The 20,976-nt window shown below is 39.1% G+C and overlaps 1 protein-coding gene across 4 annotated transcripts in view; it reads right to left on the minus strand.

Moving 5' to 3' along the window:
* Nucleotides 1-20,976, minus strand: part of LOC129126772 (dynein axonemal assembly factor 11-like) — a 58,903-nt gene extending 37,927 nt beyond the window's left edge. For 2 of the 4 annotated variants that reach the window (XM_077189146.1, XM_077189138.1), the window contains exons 1-2: nt 5,306-6,047; nt 4,092-4,118 (exon numbers count right to left, since the gene is read on the minus strand). Coding sequence is in view for 1 of the 4 variants with exons in the window: in XM_077189149.1 (XP_077045264.1) it covers nt 7,347-7,516; nt 8,365-8,574; nt 9,637-9,694; nt 20,928-20,961 (472 nt within the window). In the remaining 3 variants the exon portion in view is untranslated. Of the gene's footprint in view, nt 1-4,091; nt 4,119-5,305; nt 6,048-7,346; nt 7,517-8,364; nt 8,575-9,636; nt 9,695-20,927 lie in introns of those variants that run through there. The other 2 variants (XM_077189149.1, XM_077189141.1) reach the window with 2 other exon arrangements.

A 20,976-nucleotide genomic window follows, 5' to 3' on the forward strand; every position in this document is an offset into this window, starting at 1 on the left:
TCAGAATGTGTTTGATTTTCTCTTGTGAAGAACAGGGTTTTTTGTGACTCAGGGCTAAATTGCTTAGGAAGACAGTAAGCAGCCCTTTGGAGCATGTTTGCAACACACTGGTCCTCACCTGGAGGTCTGGCACACACAGGGCAAAGCTAGGTGCTGAAGTATGTTGTGTTCTTTATTTTCACACCATTGTTTTTTTTCTTTTTTAAATTATGTACCGAGAGTTTTCAGCAGCACAAGCCTGAAATCCTAGCGTGAAGCAATGTACGTGCCAAAGATAATGTAAATAACCACATTACAAACAGGACATTGGAGATAAGAAGGAAGAAAAAGTCACCTCTGGCATGCCTGTCATGAAGAAATTCAGTTTACCGTTTTAATATATTACAACTTTATTGTTTTAATGTGTAAAACAATGCAATATGTATTTCTATGTAATGACAAAAACGAGCTTTATAGCATTATTATTACAATGCTAGCATTTATAGCATTATTAATACAGAAATATTTTGAACATGTCTTGACTTTGTCCATATATACAATCATGTAAGGTGCTCCAACCCCAGAAAATTGATATCCATGGACAAAGCTTTTGGAATGCTGCAGCTTAAAGTCTCAGCTGGTGTAAATCAGCTGATTGATACCCACTCAGAATTTAAACCTATGTATTTTTATTTATTTCCTATTGAATTACCATTTTTTCAAATATTATTTTTTATTTTATTTTTCTATGATGCTAGGTAACGTAGTCACCAGTGCAAAACAAGGCTTTATGTTTGCACTAAAGTACCAAAAAACCCTCCCCCAAAGAGCACACAATCTGCAGGGCAGGACATGAACTCACAAATAAGAAATTCACTGAAATATATGCAATTTCTAACAATAACAATCTTCAGTACTGAAACACACTCTCAAATACAAGAAGAAATGAGAACAGGAACATTTTTACTGATATAAAATGCCAGAGATGGGGGGGAAAAAAAGCAGCGTGAGAAACCATAAAAAAGGAAACAATATAAATGAAGTAACAGTTTTGCTTGGTGTATATAGAAATGTGCAAAGAGGTTTACAAAATAGTGCAGCCCATTCATAAAAATGTACATCAAAAAGCAGATTTTGCAGAAGTGGACTAAGTGGTCATAACCTGTATTCTGTACCATGTAATTTATTCCATATAACTCAAATAAAATATGTTAATCTTTGTATGGTTTGGCTTTTATGAGTAATGCTTTCAGGATAACTGCAAACCAGACTTGCTCACAGACCAGGAACTTTAAAAATTAAGGAATGGCATCAGTATTATCATCTTCCACATGAACATTCTCCCTATAAAATACTACATGATATATACTCATGAATGACCCTGAAATTCAGCTGAACACAGCTGAAGTAAGAGATAAGACAAGGTGTAATGATAAAGATCATATATATTAAAAAAGCAATAAATTGTGTGAAAAAATACACAGGGGGGTATAAATCTACATCTCAACACTTCTCTTTGATTCTTTTCTCTAAATAAGGTGCTATATTAAAGGGGAATAAACATTTAATCACTGGGGACAAAAAAACCCATAAAATTCTAGTTGATTTCTCTGTTAGTATATCTGTCAGTTAATCACTAATAATAAATGGTTTTACTCTGAGAGAATTATATTCCACAGTTATCCTAGGCTTGATACTGTAGTTACCAGAAGCTGCAAATACTCATTACCTCTGAAAGTCTGGATTTACATATTTAGGTTGGAATTTTTTTTTTCAGTTTTTCATCAGAAAAATCCTGGCTTCAGTTTTTTTATCCAATAGGAAGAAACATATGGTTGTTCTTCTTTTCAGAGAAAAAAGATGAGGCATGAGGTTTTTATGTCCATAGGAGTAGTCAAAGCCAACCATTCTGGTAACTGACTAGAACTTTGTTAATTCAATGTCCACGAATATCAGGGAAATCAGATCTTAATAGATCCTGAGCATTTTATTTTTAGCTCTTGAACTCCAGTTGAGAAATTGTCCCAGGAGTTCCCTCACTCCAGATCAGAAGGATTCTAGTTTATAGTTTGTATTTTTTAATAGACAGATTATAGGAATTTATTGTAGACCTTATTTTTTCAATCTCAATCATATTTTTCTTTGATAGTTTACAGTGAACTAATGAGTTTACAGTGAACTCTTCTTTTCTAGTTTTCAGCATAATTGCTTTGATGACTGCAGGGTAATTACAGTCTTAGACTTTTCTCTCAGAATGGGATTTAAATTTCCCGATTATTATTTCAAGATATGATTATTTAAACACTAAAAATCTTTATAATCCTTTAGTTTTAAAATTTTTTTAGTAATGGACTTTTTACAATAGGCATAAAATAGGTAACAAAATATTTACATGTATTACATAGTGATGTTTACTCTCAGTTGTCTCTGTACTTTAAATAAAGAAGAGGAATCATTTAACACTTACAGTATTATTCAAGTGCATTAACTACAAGTAAATATGAGGATGAGTATAATAAATACTGTTTTAGTTACATAATAGATCAGTTATCACAGATACTCAGCCACTATCCAAACACATTATCTTTGATAGCATGTTGTAACAAGAAATTAATACATAAAATATGAGATTACATCATTTTTATAAGAAAAATATTTCATGGGAATTACAAAACACTTTTCATTATTGATATAAGATACTACAGATATAGCACTTCTTTGTGTGATTTCTTTCAGGAAAGAAATAAGAAGAACAAAGGCCTTACTCACATTTGACCAGAAGAAAAATAAAGCTAAAATTAATTGTGTTTTGGAGGAAGAATACTATCAAACCTGAGGGTTTTTTTCCCACATGAATGTGTAACCATGACCATAAGGAGGTATCCAGAAGTTCGATGCTAAAGAGATGATGAAAATAAATTGGAGGAGGAGGAAAAATGAAAACTGTTATTGAACTCATTTCAAAATGCACAGAAGTAACAACTCTGCTTCTAAATTTTAAAGTAAAGGAGTGCAAGAGACAAGCATGTTTTGAACTGTGGAAGGTCCTGTCTTGCAGTACCCTGTGTCAGTCTGTGTTTAGTTTAGTCCTGCCACAGAACAAGTGCCAAGTTCTCTACTCCATCCTGTTGTACCTGCTTTGGTTAACACTGACAGTGGCTTTCAAAACCAGAGGAAGCTTTCAAGCTCTGGTGTTTCAGCCCTTATATAAACTTTAAGAAGTGCCACATGTGGCATCCCCAGCTTGGCATGCTGTGAGTAGGACATTTTGTCACCATAGGCAAAGTGATCAAATGCCTAACTCCTTTCTAAAATGCTTTGTTCTCAGGATTAACACCCTCCTTCTAAGAGCTGAAAGAAAGGTTTTCCAGGTTGTGTCTGTAGCTGTGCTGATGCCTTTAGATCTCAAAAGCTGAACTGCACTCAGCCAGGAAACTGATGAAGAAGGCTGTTCTAGCCACACTATAAGGAACGCAAACTGGGCACAGCTCCACTTGGTTCCTTCTTTTCATTTTTAACTGTACAAAGTAAAGACATAAAGGAAATAACAGAGCCAGGACTGGGATGACCAACTCCAAGTACAAATAAATCAGTGCTCTTATTTTAAGGGTTTGAGCTGCAGCGAGGCTTAGAAATGCTTGATAAACAGAAACTGGAGTGTGAGGATGAAGAAAAAGAATAGGGAATAGAAGAATGTCTACATGTTTTTCAGATATTCTGGACCAATTCATGTTGATGCTGCTTCACTGCTTTGGTGGAATGCAACCAGATCAGAGCAGCACAGCACCTGGTCCTGCTGTTCAGTTCACACTTGGGAAAAGGAAGGCTTGTTTTGCCTGTTACTGAAAAACATGTTTTCTCTGGGCTGAAGCACAGCAATTGTTAACAGCTTACACTATTTAGACACTGCTGCCAGACAACAGAAAGAAAATATACAATCCAAAAGGAATTGTAGACATCAAAATGGAATAATTTGCAGTAAAAACTGGCAAGGGTCCTGTAGCTAAACCTTCTTTTAATGAAAAGTCCATGGAACCTTTCTGATATGTTTGGACTCTGTTCCATAATAGGACTCATTGCCCAAAAAAATATGGACTTAAATATGTACTCACCAATTGTTCTTTATTTCTTATTATTGTCTGTGAGGAAAAAAAAAAAGAAGAATACATTTTTGTATGTCTTGATTTAAATCACAGTTTCTTATAATTATTATATATTATCAGTAGGTCCTGTTTGACAAATTCAGCTAAGCTGCAGGACTACTTGTTTGAGCAGGTAACTTCTCACTTGTGATGAGCATAAAAGAGGCATTCTCTGTATACCTGCTGCTGAAGAGCTCTCGGAGTGTGTTTTTCTCTTGTGAAGAACAGCTTTGTTATGACTCAGGGCTAAGCTATTCAGGAAGAGGGAAAGCAGCTCTTTGGGGCATGTGCTTGCAACACACTAGTCCTGACCTGGTGGCTTTGGTAAAACCAAAGTTTTAGGCACTAGATACATAGCAACAAACTGATACATCATCTGTCAGAAAGTGGGACTGTCATTGTATTGGGGCTGTCCAGGTTGTGCCTTGCTGCTTCTGACTTCCAACATACCCGATTCAAAGGCTGAGGTCGGCCAGATTGCCTTGGTGCCCTTGGCATACACTGATCTCCTGAACCCTAACAGCTTCAGAAACAAAAATGATCCTCTTGAGCTTCACTTTCAGCCCATAAAAATTCAGATGACCCCAAACTTTTTAGTCTTATAAGCATTTTGTATTTTAGACATTTAGAATGTTGTGGTGAAAAAAAGGTGAAAGAGTGGTAATTCATAAATCCAGCACATCCATACTTGCTTTCAGCATGAAGGCCTGTGTATGAGCTAATGGTGCATTGGGTTAGAGAGGCCAAATTATATCAATTCTGTAGTCCCTGGAAGATGGTGATGTGGCAAGCATCACAATTAGCTGGTTTTATTTTTTCCAGTTTAAAAAAAAAGGCTAGGTCTGGTGGCCTGGGAGCGGACTACAGTGCAAGGCTTGAAAGTGCACCTCTAGAATCTTAAATTCCACTGCTTGGACTGTGACTACATCATGTTATGGCAGATTAGGTTTACCTCCCTTTTCTGCTACAACATTTATTGCACATTATGAAAAGGCAGGTTTTTGAATTAAAAGAAAGTTTCTTTGAATACAAATCAGTAACTGGAAAAGCCAAATGCTCCATCAGTAACTTCAGACCCCACCTTCTATCTTCTGACTTGAAAAGAACAGGAGGAATCTCCTTCCTCTTCTTAATATAACATTTCTAAATTTCTCTATTCATCACATGACACTGGAACCACTTACCAATATTTAGTTGTTTTGAAAAATGTATCGAGACTGAAGAAAGAGGACACAGCAGCACCTTGGGACAAAAGAACTGTGAAATTTAAATGCAAAATGCTGTAATGGATTGAAGGCTACATTTATCCCCATTTGACCATATACTGCTCTTATTAGGATCAGTAAGACCCATGGATATACATTAAAGGAAAGAATTTGTTCCTCAGATGTGACTTAGTAAAAAAAATTATGTTGGAAATAAAGAAATTTTATACTTACAAACTAAAATCATCAGCAACAAAGTGGCAGACAGTCCTCCAATAAAATATCTGAGAACATAACAGTACCCAGAAAGGTTAAAAAAAGTCAAGTGATGCATATTGGGTTAAAAGAGGTGAAGCTTGAGTGGGAGGAGGAGGAAGGGTTCTTGCAGATGAACCCTCTGAACTCTGGTAGGTGAACTGTAATTTGAAACTTTAAATTACATAAACTATTGAAGATAATCTCCTGGAAAGAAAGACCTCAGCATTCAGACTGAGAGAAAAATCCACTTAGAAAGACATGGATCCATTCTGATTCTTTTCAGCCTGCCAAAACCCCTGCCAAAGCACGCTTGGCAAAGTAGCTTTCATATCTGCATACATACTTCTTATTTTTGTGCATATCTATATAGCTCAGATATTTGCCACACTTTGAAAATGTGACCCTTAATTTAAGTTTTATTCACCAGTTGAAATGAAGCAAGCACTCATGTCAGAAACAGAAAATAAAATAAATAAAAATTACCTTGTCCATACTGAAATGATTAAACACATGATCAGTGCGACCATCTGAGAAATGACATTTTGCACTGTCCTGGATTCTAAAATAAAAATCAGGAAAATAATGGGTTTTAATGAAAGTAAATATATGACAGGACGAGTTTGCAAAGGCTACCTGTGAGACCAGGCTCTTCAGCTGCTTTTAAAGAGAACTCGCCTGGAGTGATTCAAAGCAGAAACCTAATTTTCATGCTCTGGGTGTCTCTCAGGAGTCTTTTTCCCCCACAACTACAGGAACACTGTGCCCTCCATGCTCTCAGAAAACAAACCTTTCTGCATAATTGCCTGTTTTAGTTTTTGCTGCCATGCCCTTTCCTCCATTTTCCACTTCACTCCTCTTTTCTTTTTTTTTTCTGAAAAAAGGGTGAGGGAAAGATGTGAGCAGGGGGTAGTAATTGAATATAGTTTTTAGGATTTTGTTATTTTTAATCATTAATTTAAAATATATGTTTTAGCAAATAAATTCTATTCTGCAAGGGGCCAGATCCATATTTTTAATGTATTTTCACTTCACTCTAAAAATGAGGCATGCCAGAATAAGAACATAACATACCTGCATTGCTCCAATTCTCTTCATTTGCATTTATCATAAATGAAGAGCGGGATTTTGAAGCACAAAATGGTTCCTCAAAATGAAGAAACTCATCATCTTTGGTGAGAAATGCTCCATTAGATGCTGGAATTTGCCTTTGTGACACGTGGTTATTATATTCAGAAGAAAAGTCTGAATCACCTAGAAGAAATGCACGTATAACTGAGTTTGCACAGAAGAAGAGCTCTGAGACTTTGTATTAATGAATTTAGGAATTAATTACTGAATCACAGGAGAGGTTGCAAATTGTAATGGGTAGGGAATTGGTGGGTTCAAATGTATGCTGGAGGAAATATGCAGAGTAAAGACAAAACTGTATAGGGCATAACAGATGAACTTATTGAAAGAGCCAGGTGAAAGCAGACAATGCCAGGTGTTAATCACACCAGAATAAACATTCCTGGTGATGACTTTGCATTCAAATTCAGTCAAAAAATTACTTTTTGGCACAGAGGTCTTTGCAGACTCATACTCAGTTGTAATGCCAGGAGCTCTATTTGTCCCTTAGGATTCTGTAGTAGTTCATTCTAGCCTTTACCTGCACACCTTGGCAGACAACACCTGCATAACATCCAGAAAGAGATACCCAATTCACACTAAACACAGACTGCAATGTTGTACCTTGATTACCGGGTACCTGATCAGGGCTTACCAATATCACTGTGACTGGCTTCTAGTTTACTGCATCCATCAGGCCAAGGATCCTCTACATGGGAGAAATCCATCCTGCTGGGAATGGTGGAGCTGAGCCATGAGCTGGAGGCACTGAGATTGAACAAGCTGTCAAGAGAGCGACGGATTTTCTTCCTTCGCCTGAATACCCTAGAAAGAAAGGATGTTGCCAAGGAATAGAGTTGATTATTCTTGTTGAGCAGGGACAGGGCTCTAAAGCTTGCAGGAATGACATGAAAGAACCAAGTTCTGGGTGCTGCTCCCAGCCCTGTTCTTGACCCTGGGCACATCACCAGGAATGGCTGCTGCACACCACAATGTGTCAGGGAATGTATTAACAGTAGGGCTGATCATGCTCTTGTGATACCGGGTACTGTGGTACCAAATGATATCACAGCTACTGCTCTCTGATAGTACAGTGAGTGCTACCTGTGATTTTCACTGCTGTATCTGATTTGGGGTAGTCTAAATCCATTGAATTCCAGGTTTCTTGAACTACATTTTACATACCTTTCTAAATTGTTGTTCTTCTGAATCATGAGATGTTTTTGCTTGAGTAAGAATTCCAGGACCAGACCTTTTTATTTTTATATGTATGTGTGTGTGTGTTTTAGACAAAGATATTTATATATATATATATATACACACAGATATATATATATATATACACACATTTTTCTTAGTCCTTATCAGACTAACACCCCATTGGCAAAATGAGCTGTAACTCTATCCTTTGCCTTTATTGGACATGACTTCAATTATAGCAACAACTCTGCACTACAGAGTTTTTAGGTAGTAAGATGTGACTGAAAATCAGGTCATTTCATTCACTGCACTCTCTAAAGCAATTAACATGTTCCCAATCAGAAGTAATGCTGGTCTTATGCTGAGCAAAATGTAGACAGACACAAAGACACCTCCAGATACACCTTTAGATAAGGCCAGAGATGTGGAGGCAATCGCCAACATGGAGTAAAATCTGCACATAGTTCACTTACCGAACTAAATTCTCTTTATATGTAACACTGGTGTGGGATGGTGTCAGTGTTATGTTGCCCTCTTCGTCAGACAGAAAACTGTCTTCTGTCAGAACATAATAACCATTGGAAAGCAGTCGAGGGCTGCGGCGGTGTGTAGGAACAGAGCCTGTCAGAGGGTTTGTGGAGCACTCATAGGCAGGGTCGGCATCCAAAAAGGCACATGCACAACTGAAAAGGAGAAATGAAAGCCTCTAATTTAGAGAAGGTCTGGACAGAGCAAACCCATGATTTAATAGTAATGAATTTACATTTCAAGCTGACGGGGACTGGTAATGACATAGATTTAAAATACGTGGATCAAATGATATTACTCTGTAGTGGGGGTTTCAGCCAGCTGACGTGCGCATCACACGTTCCAGAGCTTCAGATTACAGGAGGGATACATGCCAGGGGAGCATTTCCTGAAGCAGAGAGCCAGCTGGAGCTCAGAAGTGCTCAGTGTGTTTCTGTGGCAGTGCTCTTGGCCAAGGAGTCCTGTGGACCTACACCGACCTGGAGCCATCAGAGGCATTCCAGTATTTGGCTTCTCTGAGTTCCTCTACATGGCACAATCTGGGTGCCCCTGAGCCAGGCAGGATTTACTTGCTTTTTTATAAACTAGCCATACTTGGTGAAGATTTTAGGATGCATGACTTTTAATTCTCACAAATCCTAAAATGCCATGCAGCTGGAACAACATAGGATAAAGCCCACACATTGTGGTAGCTCCATCCAGCACTGAAACACAATTGACTTTGGGATTAAATACAGCACAGAAAAATATATTCTCTGGTGTTTAAAGTAGAAGGGAGTAATGACAGAGGTGAAAGGATCTAAAAGTTGTAGACATTGTACTTAGTTGACTAAAATTTAATTTATGGTTATACCTTTCCCCTTACCACCTATGAGTTCCAAACTGCCATGTAGTGACATCATGGAAAGAAAGGAAGACACCAGATTGATTTAGTGTCTGACCTGTGTTTCAGTAAGAGGTTTAACTACCCCATATGGCATGTCACAGAGAGATACCATAATTTCAGTGTAGGGAAAAGCAGATGGAAGAGAGATACTCCAAAAACCTGTAATTGCAAAACCAGTGTTTGCAACCTCCACAGCAGTACTTCTGAACCTCCATTTAGGGCAGTAATTAAATTATGATCAGGACTACATTTCTCAGTGGCCCAAAAGGACTTTTACAAAATCTATGCCAAAACAAAAATAAAATTAGGCAAGTGTAACTTTCCTTAATACCTTGGAAAAATATGTCTTGAGAGGCTGTGTCTATGCTCTTCGTTAAATGGTGTTGAACCTGCAGAGGCAAAGGTGAAATCAGAAGGAATTGTTATCATATTCATTGACAGGTAGCTTGTGCATACCAGAAAGATAATAATAAAAAAAAAGAATATAAAGAGAATATAAAGGGAAGAATTAGAGGAGACAAAACATATGAAGGAATTGGGGAAAGACTTAGTGTTTACAGGAAACTCATCTCAACCAGAACAACACAGAATCAGAGCCAACAGAAATCAGATATCTGTACTCTGCCCAAATAACAGACTTGAGAGAAATAATTATGCACACAAATAAAATAACTGCAGTAATTTTAAGTTGTTTTATCAGAAATCTGCTTTATGCCAAAGCTAGAACCTGAACTGGCACTAGATACAGGGTAGAATGGAAAGGCCACCATTACCACTACATTATATCTTTCAGATGAAAATTGCAGACATAGCACAATGAGCACAGGGATTGCTACAGTGACAATATTTGACAGTAATATTGTGGCAGGAGACTAAGGAAATAGGATTTATCTGGATTACCATGGCTCAAGTGTGCAAAGTGCTGCTGGATGCTCTGCACCAGACAGAATCAACCTTACAAAATATGAGCAAGGCCTATCCATAGGGAGAATTTATGTCTATTATTCCATAAAAAGATAAAAGATATGATCTTTCCCCATATTACCTTGTCTCTCCTGAATCTTTAGAGCTTCAGACTTACAACTCTGTTAGTAAATGCCCATTGTTCACCTCTGAGAGGAGATAGGGCTAAGAGAACTTTATATTTTTATGTTCAGTTATGAGCTGAGGCAAAGAAACGACATGAAGGTCAGGGTTTCCACTTAGGTAATCTTGTTTAACCTCCTTGGGAGCTCAGTTGTCAGTCACAGACTGGGTGTGAAGGCTGACTCAGCCTTGGGACCAGGCAAGGTGATGAAAGAAGAGAAGTAAAACCTTCAGGGTATTTTTTCACAAATCAGTCCCATTACCTTGGTCCCATACATACTGCTTCTCCTACCTTTTGGAAAAAAAAATCACTTTACTGTTGAACGAATTATGCTCTAATGGCTGCAAAAATAACTTGAGGAGGAGAAAATGGAAAGAATTTGAGGGAAAGTACAGAGAGATCAAGAAGCATCAGTCAGAACACCACAGAGCAAGTTGTACAAACAGTGGGACCAGTGGTGTATTTCATGGTTTGACATGTATTAGAGCTATTTTTAACATACAACTACCTCCTGAAATAATTTCTCTTATTTTAGGCAAAATCATGATTCTTAAATGTGTAAAAAATCTTATATTCAAAACGAAGAAATGCTTTCAAACTCTAGAAGAAGATACAGGAAGGACTCAACAAGCAGTTTGTAGATCTGGATATAAACCAAAACCAGCAAAATGCTAAGTCTTATCAGTCAAAGAAGAGCCCCTCCACAAGGTATTTATTTTTATTAAAACTCTGACAAATGTATCCAAATTTATTTGCTCCTGGAGTTGGTGCAATATGTGATGTTCCATACATCTTGAAAAGGACTGCTTCATACACCCTAGGGTAACAGGGAATATAGATTATCTGTAAAAGAGTTTAAAAAGAAATGGAAGCAAGTTTTATTTTGTCTTGTTTGAAAATCAGTATGTGTAAGATAGTATCAGCAATATAGATCAAATTATTAGATATAATGTATTCTCACTTAGGCAAAAGTAACTGATTCTAGGGCAAATTTGTTTGAAAAGGATGTATAGAAGTATATGTCAGGATCAGTTATATCTATCACAACTCTTTAATAATCTGAGAGTGAAACTTTCCAGCCACTGAAACCCACAGCGCAGCTGTATTGCACACAATTCTTTCAGTTATGAAAATAAAAAGTAGCAATGTCTAAAAAAGAATAACTTTTAGGAGTGGCAGCTTTCCTATGGGGTGGTGCTTTCACTAGAAAGTGTTGACACATGCTGATCACAGTGGCAGAACAAACCACAGTCCTTCTGTTCCTCATTTGAATTCTCTCATAACTTTGCAAGGTATGTCTCCACAGGATGTTTACTTGCCACCCTCCAGAGAAATAAAGTTTAAGATAAAATAGAGCATATTCATCTATTTCTAAAGGAAAGTGAGCAATATGGATATGTGGTTATACTACTGGGGAAGTGAGACATTTCCCTCTTTTCAAGAACAGTTAATAAGCAGCTGTAACTTGCTTTTAAACTATTTTAAGTAACGATAATATCAAGCTTCTGTGAACAGTCATGGAACAGGCAGTCCAACGGATTTCTTTGCTGCCCGTGATCATGAAAATTTTTGGCATAATGAAGAGAGTTCTCGAAAATAATTCAATGATGGAGAAAACATGGAAACATTATGTTGTAGACAATGCTGCACAGTGTTCTGCTTTCATTTAATATTCAGTCCTATTTATGTTCTATTAATAGCGTGAGAAGCTATAGTAATGACATAACAAAACAAAGCTTCTTGACCACCACTATACAATGGAGCAGTGCTACTGTGTCTGTGCTCCATGAAATGAGCCATCAACACAGCACATCTGAACCGTGGCATGAGAAAAAGCCAACAGCTCTATGAAATCTCACTAAAAGCCAATCTGAGGTGAATGTGGCAACATTTTATGCCAAGAATCCAAATAAAAATTTAAGCCAACAACCCTCCTTGGATTTCAAAACACACAAAAGTTCATGTTGAAATATAAACAAAAAGTCATTGTGCAAACCAGTCAGTTTTAACCACCTTTCCCTCCAAAAATCAAATTAGTGTTTAGCCAATGATGCCTTCAGCGTACAATCTGAATATTTACATTAGTACCTACCAAAATATTGTGCTGAAACCCAGGTAACCAGTTTTTATTCTATTTTATCTACCAAACACAAAAGTCTACAAAGAGACTTTTTTGATTGTTCACACATATCAGTTGTTTTTGAAGAGCAGCTTTGTCTTTTCTCCCTGCAGGTAATGGTAGCAACATTCACAAAACCGCGAAACTTCCTGAAGAGCAGCACAGAAATGAACGCAAAGCTTAGCTATTCCTCAGCTGGCAAATATATTAAGAGATAAATAAGACTAAAATCCTTCAAACCTGGAAAATCCATTTCACAATTAACACATGCGTGCAAAAATTTTCTCTTCATCAGCGGGAGAGCCCGTGGGACGGCTGGTGGAGGCTGTTCCTTGAGCAGCTTCCTGGGAGAGCTCAGCCCTGGCTCTTCACAAGGGCAGCTCTAGCGAGTCCCCTGTTTCCTTTCGAAAACAGCCCGTGCAATCAGCGGCACAGAGCCCCAGTGAGGTCACGTTTCCTGTAAAGTAGCCTCACATCAGAGGCATTTTTTCTGAAGAGCGAACCGAAGATAAAGATTAGCCCAGGAACGCTCCTGCCGGCTGTTGCGAAAGAGAAGAACCACTACAAATAATGTCTCGCCCCAATGATCGTACAGATCATTTTCTCATCAGTGACACAGAGTTTTGTTTCAGATTTGCTTTTCCACCTCGCACAGAAAACTTTCAAGTTGTGTATACAAATCATTCCGTTTGTTGAAATACTTTGTGAGCCTGGCAGGCTTTGATGTAAGAAAACAATCCAGTTACCAAAAAAAAAATAATAACAATCCATTTTGCAAAAGCACTATTGTACAGAAGATACATTTGGGCAGAGTTCAGAGCTACATTTCACAGCTGAGAACATTACTGCAAATATATGCTATGCAATGTTAATATAAATTCCATAGAAAGGAGAAAGGAATAAAGCCATTTGTAAACATAGTCATTGTTGCATAGTCATTGCTAAATGTTTCATACTCTGTAAAGTATCCATTCATCATACCTTAAAGTATAGAAAATAAAGTCAAATCCACATAAGAGAAATGGAGCCTGAATAAGATATCCTGGCAATCAAAGGACTTGGCTACAGAACTATTACATGCAAAAGTAATATAAATCAGCTGCTTGACACTGAATTGTACAGCCTTAGGGGGTAACACTTCATCTCCAAATAGATAAAATGATCTAGTAGGTTTCTTTCCTGATGTCTGTATGTATCACTGACAAAAAAATGAAACCATAAATCTAGAAAAATATGATTGATTTTATGATAGTTTGTGGGTTTTTTCCCCTTGGAGAAGGAAAAATACTTCCACTGATAAAAAGAATGTAAAAAGCTCACCTCCCAGAAAAGGAAACAAAAATAGGAATTAAGCAATTAGGATATTGCAAAAGATCTTCTGTTTGCGAGTTAAACTAAATGAACATTTTATGATCCTTTTGGTCAAACATGAAAATAGGGACATAATCCATCTTCACATCAGTTCTTTTAATTTAGTGGAATTATGTCAATGAGGAAATTTAGTCCAGCACTATTTCCATGGACGCATGGGCTTCATCAAAGCAGCATTTCCCTGGCCACCCTGCCTCTCTACAGGCAATGAATATAAATTCCCAATGATCTTTAAAACTAGGTCACTTACAGAAGAATTTCTGTACACACAGGAATTTACTCCTTGGGCATATTTTTTGTTTCTTTTCTTATTATTCTCAACAGGAAGAAGTTAATTCCAAGCTTGAACTGCTTTTCTGAAGGACATTGGCATTTCATGTTTGTCTATATAGTTAAAATATATTGTGTCTATATCATCATATTCAGGCTTGGAGGTGTTTTCTTTTTTAATCACTGCTATTTGTATCTGAAACTCACTGTTCCACAAGCTTTTGATGCATAAACCTCATGCATTGGTGAATATTTTATAGGTGACTGCTCGATTATAGTTAATACACACACACAAGGGTTTATATACAGCTTTTTTTGTCTTCACTCTGTAGCTCTTCAAATTTCCCACTCCACCAACACACCCTATCTCAACAATAAGCAGGTTTCAAATTTTACAAAATGAGTACACTAACAACTTACTGGCAGTAATTTTATGCCTGTGGCATGCATTACCATTCAACCCACAAAAGGAAGGAAATTAGAAATTACAATACTAAATACCACCCATCTTTGTACTCTTCTCCCAGGCTCACTGCTTTTGATGCAACAGATAGTGCAGGGTCTGACAGTTCATGAGAGGTGGGGCTGGGGCAGCTCCATGCCTGAGGTCCCACCAGCATCGAGCCAGTACCCCTGTGTTATAGATGGATAATGGGATGATTGGCTCTCGCAGTTAAAAGATAACTATTGTGTGAATATTAATAAAAGCTTTAGTGATGTATAGTTATGTTACTGTAGTTTAGATGTCCTCTGTTCTCCCCATAGTTCCCTTTTCCCCCCTGTATTGTTGCCATCAGACAGCTGGGGACAGGTACAAACAAGGCTGCACAGGTGTCCCTGGCATGGGGCAGATGGGAATGGAAAAGCTTGGTGCTTGGGGGTGAGGCATGGCAACACCTGACCTCCAATCAAGGTACAGGAAAGCAGTTTCCACCGATAAATGGCAAAGAAGAGCTGACTGACAGACTTTGGGAAGGGCCAGGGCTGGCTGATGCAACCCCCTGGGGTATAAAAGACTGAGCATCCATCTTGAAGATGAACTGGCAGTGTGGTATGCATGAGGGGCAGTTCCCAGCACTGAAGCTTTTTCCTTAGTAATCCTTTGTTGTATTTTTGTTAAGGTTTAATAAACCTTTTTAAATTTTGAAAGTGAGCAGTTGTCTCTCACACCTGAGAGGGACATGCACAGAGTGCATTTATAACCACATGTTACACACATGGCTGGCAACACAGGCAACTGGCACAGAGAGAGCACTCCCACAGCCCCAAGAGCTTCATCTTTCTCACCCCTCTGGCTGAACAGTGCAGGGGTCCTCTACACACATCTGTACATGCCCCTCCAGCAGCTGGGCTCAGGTCTGCCCAACAGCTGCCCCCTGGATCCCAGTCTCACCAGTTGCACCCACCCGGACATTTGAGCTCTCAGCCCCCCAGCCCAGCTGGTGGTGCAGACCATCACACACCCAGGTACAGCTGGCTGGGATTGCCCAGGTCCTCAGCAGCACACAGAGAGACGCCCCAGCCCATGGGTGTCCCATGCCCCAGGCAGCAATCCCGAGGTGCTCTGGTGTTAACTCATCTGGGTGGGTTCCATGCCTGGCCACGAGGGCTGAGACTCCTCTGGGACAGCGCTGGGAAAGGCCCAGCAGACAAAGTGTCCCTTACTCTGAAATCTTAATTCAGGTTCCCACCTGCCTTTGTGCTCCCAGGCTCCTCTGGCTGATCAGAAAGGCTTTTGATGGGCTGATGGCTCCTGGAATGGGAACAGCTGGGTGCAGGGAATTCTTTGGACTCCTTCTCCCACTGCTGTGCTCCCACTCCCCCCACTCTGTGCTCCTCTGTGAGTGTGCAGATGAGTTTTTAGCTCATATTGCACCATAACTTTGCCATCTCAACAGCCCACTGCAACTCAATGCAGAGTACTGTTCTGCTAAACACACAATTTTCAGGAAGGGTATTTTCTGGTAGAGTGAATTGAGTGGCCATGGTGGAGAGAGTGGAGTGCTTATTGATTGAATGTAATTGAGAGTAATGTGATGCTTTTGTAACTCTCTTTGAACCTCCTGGAAACCTGACAACCTTTAATTGTCCACCAGCTTCAGTAACCATCAAATCAAGCCATTTTTCCTATATCACAGGTCTGTGTCGATAGTGTTTACACAGTACTCAAAAGTAAAAAAAAAATATTCTTTGATATCTGAAAAATAATTGAAAAAATTTTAAAAATCCAGCAGGGGAAAAGCTGGTCATGAGACTCTCTGAGCAGCCTCACTGGGTCAAAATGAAGGTCTGTGAAACTCTCCTTGCCTGCAGTCTTGCTGCAGGGCAAACTAAGACCCATTTTCATTCACCTTTGTAAATGATAATGTTTTAAACTAAGTGCATTCCTTTATGCAGCAGAAACACAGCAATATTTGAGGGACTCTAGTAATTAAGAAAAAAAAAACTCACAAAACTAGACATTTTATTTCAATTTTAAGAAAAGGCTAATCCTGCATTAAGTTAGAATTTCAGTGCAGGTTACAGAATTGTCACATCATATATGATTTCAATAACCTTATCAGGTCAGCTGCATGAACAAAGATTAATTAGCCTGAACAAAGATTAATTTGCCTTGAAGTGGAACAAATCCATTTTTAATGTTATCACATAGAAATCCCATCACACTCTATCAGAGACTTTCTGAGTTTCAGCATTGATTTTTGCCCCCAAATTCATTATTTTAGCTTAATTATTCTACAAAACAGGCAAAAAGGGCATTTCTTAGTGGAGTAAAAGGGCATTTCTTGGCATTTGTAAAAGGCATTTTTACAAATTTTTGTAAATTTGAAAAAGGGCATTTTTTGGTATTTGCATGGTGGAGTACAATGAATGACCTGTAAAATTTGGAATTAGCTCTGAGCTTGCTGATACACCCATACTACTTAGATCTCAAGAGCTTACCTCCAATAATGCTACATCAGCTACCTCTTTATTATACCACAGACACAGTCCAGGTAGACAAAAAATGTTTAAAAAGGATCTAAATCAAATAAGCCTGTGATGTAAATGATATTTCTCTGTACAAAGCCATGACCAGGCTGTGTTGTATCTCCTTGCTTCTTGATTATATGGTACCATGGAGAAATTTCCTTGGTATCAGAACCTGATGTAGACATGGGAAAATGCCACATCATGATACAAGAGCAGCGTAAAAATAGGCATGGGAAAAATACAAGTGCTTCCATTAGAATCTGTAAATCCCCCACCCTGCATCTAAAAATACTGTTTTAAAACCTATTTTATCAGAAAAAGAAAACAAAAGGAAGAGATTCAAATCCATCAGCCAAATTTAGAAAATCCAAAGCAGAATTTAGTCACGGTTTCTAATAAAACTCAGGTGAAGCCTCATTGGAGTTCTTCATAAATTTCCTCACAAAAAGATTTGACTGTTACTGAACAAGAAGGTAGGAACACTAAAAAAAAGGCAACAAACACACAGATCTATACTAAAAGCTGTCTGGCTCGATTTTAAAAAGGATGACAAATTTCATGAGTCAGCACACTGCAGTGTCTGCTGTGACTACAAGCAGCCAGGGCAGAGTCAGCTGCTGGCCAGGTGTGCTCCAGCAGCATCTGATTTGTAGAGAATAGAAATATTAATGCACAGGTCAGTGGTCTGAGCAGACAATGAGTGGGAACAGGTTTGAGGTGATGTATGAGTGATGTACACCCATGGTTCCTAAGCTCACAGGCCATCACACTTCCAGCACACATCTACATTTTAGGACACACAGACTGAGAGGGAAAGGACAGGGACTAAAGCAGGTAGGACAGCATGGGGACACTGCTGACTCTCACCTCTAAGTGTTAAAACCCATCACTATGTGACCAACCCAGGGATAACCCATAAGACATGGAGAACACTCAGTTGCCCATAGTCCTGTCTCCCATGTCACTGTAGTTAGTGCTGGACACACCACCTGCATAGGAGCAGCTGGGTGCTTAAAAGCTGAACAGACCACATAGATACACATGGCTTTAGGGACCTGCTTGGTGCTCTAACTAGACACATAAAATCTCATCTTTGGTTGGGTTTTTTTTTTGTGACATTTTGAGTCCCAAAATAAAAGTCAATATTCCTCTGGAGGTGGCCATGCACTGCTGCCCACTGTACCTGGGAACCTGGGTGGTCTCTGTGACAGCCCTGATGTGATCTACATGGAACAGAGGGTCTTGTACTGATGTACAGTAAAGACTTTTGGCCAACAAATGATTGGAAGGATCATAATATGCTTTATATATACTGAAAATCTGTAGCTGAGAGATGTTGGTCTCACTGGTTCTTGAGACAACAGTAGTGGCAAAATACTGATCATTCTGGTATCATGGTAATTTCTGTAATAAATCCTACTGAGAGAGGCATAAATGAAGACCAGTAACAACTGAAGTGTTACTCTAATAATGTTCTTTAAAATGCTTGTCTTTACACAGCAACCTTATCAGTAGTCTGACACTGACTGAGCCCCTTTCTGCCTGTATACTAGTATTTAAGCAAAGTCTAAATTTGTGAGGCTTATACTGAGAGTCCACAGGCCTTTCTGGTATTGTTTGCAATTTTCCAGCCTTGCGCATGCCCAGCTCACATTTCCAGCTAGATCCAAAGTGATGTCCTGGACTACTTCAATGGCTAGGGAGAGGCAACAGCAACAGCACAGGCAGCCTCAGTATCCAGTGGAAAACCACACACACAAGAGGCAGAGGGGTTTTACAGCCTGGATATTACCCAGCATTGCATAAAGATCAAGGATTTGAATGTGGCCTACAAGGCAATTAAGGACAGAGAGCAGAACTCTGATAGCCTTCCAGGAACCTGCCCATGTGACACCAGCACAGACCCAATGGCCAAGTACCAAGAAACAAGTGACTCCTACCATGAGCATGTGCTCCTGTGAACAAATGCATTACAGGCATTTTACAGGCAGGGCTGGGCACAAAGGGCTAATCTCACAATCAACAACCATCCTTCAACCCCTGAGGACACCCCAGTTTACATGGGACCACAGAGGAGACAGGAGTTTTACAGAGTGATTGGTATTGCCTGCTGACAAAAGTGATGTGCAATTTTCATTCTCACTCCTGGACTCCACCAGGTTGGATATGTGATTTTTGGAATTCTGTTTTCCTTCAGCACAAGTTTCAAATTCTGTCCACCCAGAGGTCAGCTCTTGGAAATGCAGACCATGAAAATCTTCCCACTGGGATATGTTTGTTAGTCAAGTGCTCTGTTGATCCACCAGAAAGTGTATGCTGCATTTCAGTCTCATATGGAAATAATCTAGGAAATCAGTGCATAGAACAGGTATTATTACTACAGCTTTTTTTGTTCAACACTGCTCTCATCAAGGCTTTAAAGGAAAATTCAGTAACATATTTACTGATGTACTCCAGTCTACAGAATCTAAAACCAAAACACTATCCAAGACATATGGCTGCAATATGAAAGGCAGAAGTAAGTGGCACAGCACTGTTTCTGAGGTAAAAGCACAATTACATCTCAAGAGGTCTAACACTCATTGCAAAACAATATTCATAGTGTGGTGACTGTTCCTTGTGCCCCCAATAAATATCAAATGATACACAGAAAGTGGTTTAGTGAGGCTGTAACATGACACAGCAGAGCTGCCTGCATCCAAAACAGGGAGCTGCTCCCTCCCAGCCATGCAAAGCATCAGGAAGTACCACTCTGGTGAGCAGCAACTTCTGCCTCAAGGCTTTCCTTTAACCCCATCAAATGCCAATGTTTGCGCTTTCTTCTCTTTCTTTGTGTGGATTTGGGACCCTTTCACTAATGTCAGAACTACCTGCTAAATGCAAATTTCATTACCCATCTGGATTTGCCAGGTCTCACTCCTTAGCACTCTCACCTTACTGTACTTCACCTTAAAATACTGCAGTAGGGAACCTTAATTCTGCTTTACAGCTTCATGCCACCTCTCCAGCAATGCAGTGAAACACAGCACCTGTGGGCAAACAGGCAGTTCTCTGAGAGAAACCACTGACAGAATTAAAGGCACTCTGCAAAGAACCAGTGAGCAATTCAGTAAAAAATGTCCCGTTTCTGTATCTTTCAAAACTAGAAAAAGATGGGGTTGATGTCCCAAACCCACAGGGTTACTGTTTTGTATGGTGTCCATGGCAATGGCTGTTAGTGACTTTCTTTTTTCAAACAAGGCTAGATGCTTCAAAACTCATTCACTTTAGGGTATTTCCCAGCATCTGGAAAATTTAGGGCTTTAAAAGGGAAAGAGAAATGTTCAGTGAGATAATGGAAATCTTCACAGAAGGAGGGAGGAATTTCTGGAGAGGAGGGAGTTTCTGGGATGAAAGGAAAGAAGAAGGGCAGAGAAACTGAAGAGAGGGCCATAACAGCTTGATGTCAGATATGGAGCCAAAATAGACCAAGGAAGTGGCAGGAGAAGGACAGATGATGACAGAACAAAGCCAGGCCACATGCAAGCTGCCTATGCAGATGGAGAGAGCAGGGCAGAGGTGCTGCTGCACATTTGCCAGACTGAGGCTGTGCAGACACCATTTGAATACAAGCACCAGCAGTAATTTTAAATATACCTCTCTATTATAATAGGGGTAAAAACAACAATGAAGTTTTACTCTATTGACTGTCACCTCACAATTGCAATATCTGACATTTAAAGTAGTTCTTTTATGACCTAACCCAATCGCCCACAAGAAAAACAAATGGCAAAATAAACAAACTGATGTCTGGGTTTCTCACCATAATATCTTTCTTTTCCCAGGTGTTTGATCATTCTCCCAGACCTTTC

This window comes from Agelaius phoeniceus, chromosome 1 (genome assembly GCF_051311805.1).
Source record: "Agelaius phoeniceus isolate bAgePho1 chromosome 1, bAgePho1.hap1, whole genome shotgun sequence".
Lineage (NCBI taxonomy): Eukaryota > Metazoa > Chordata > Aves > Passeriformes > Icteridae > Agelaius > Agelaius phoeniceus.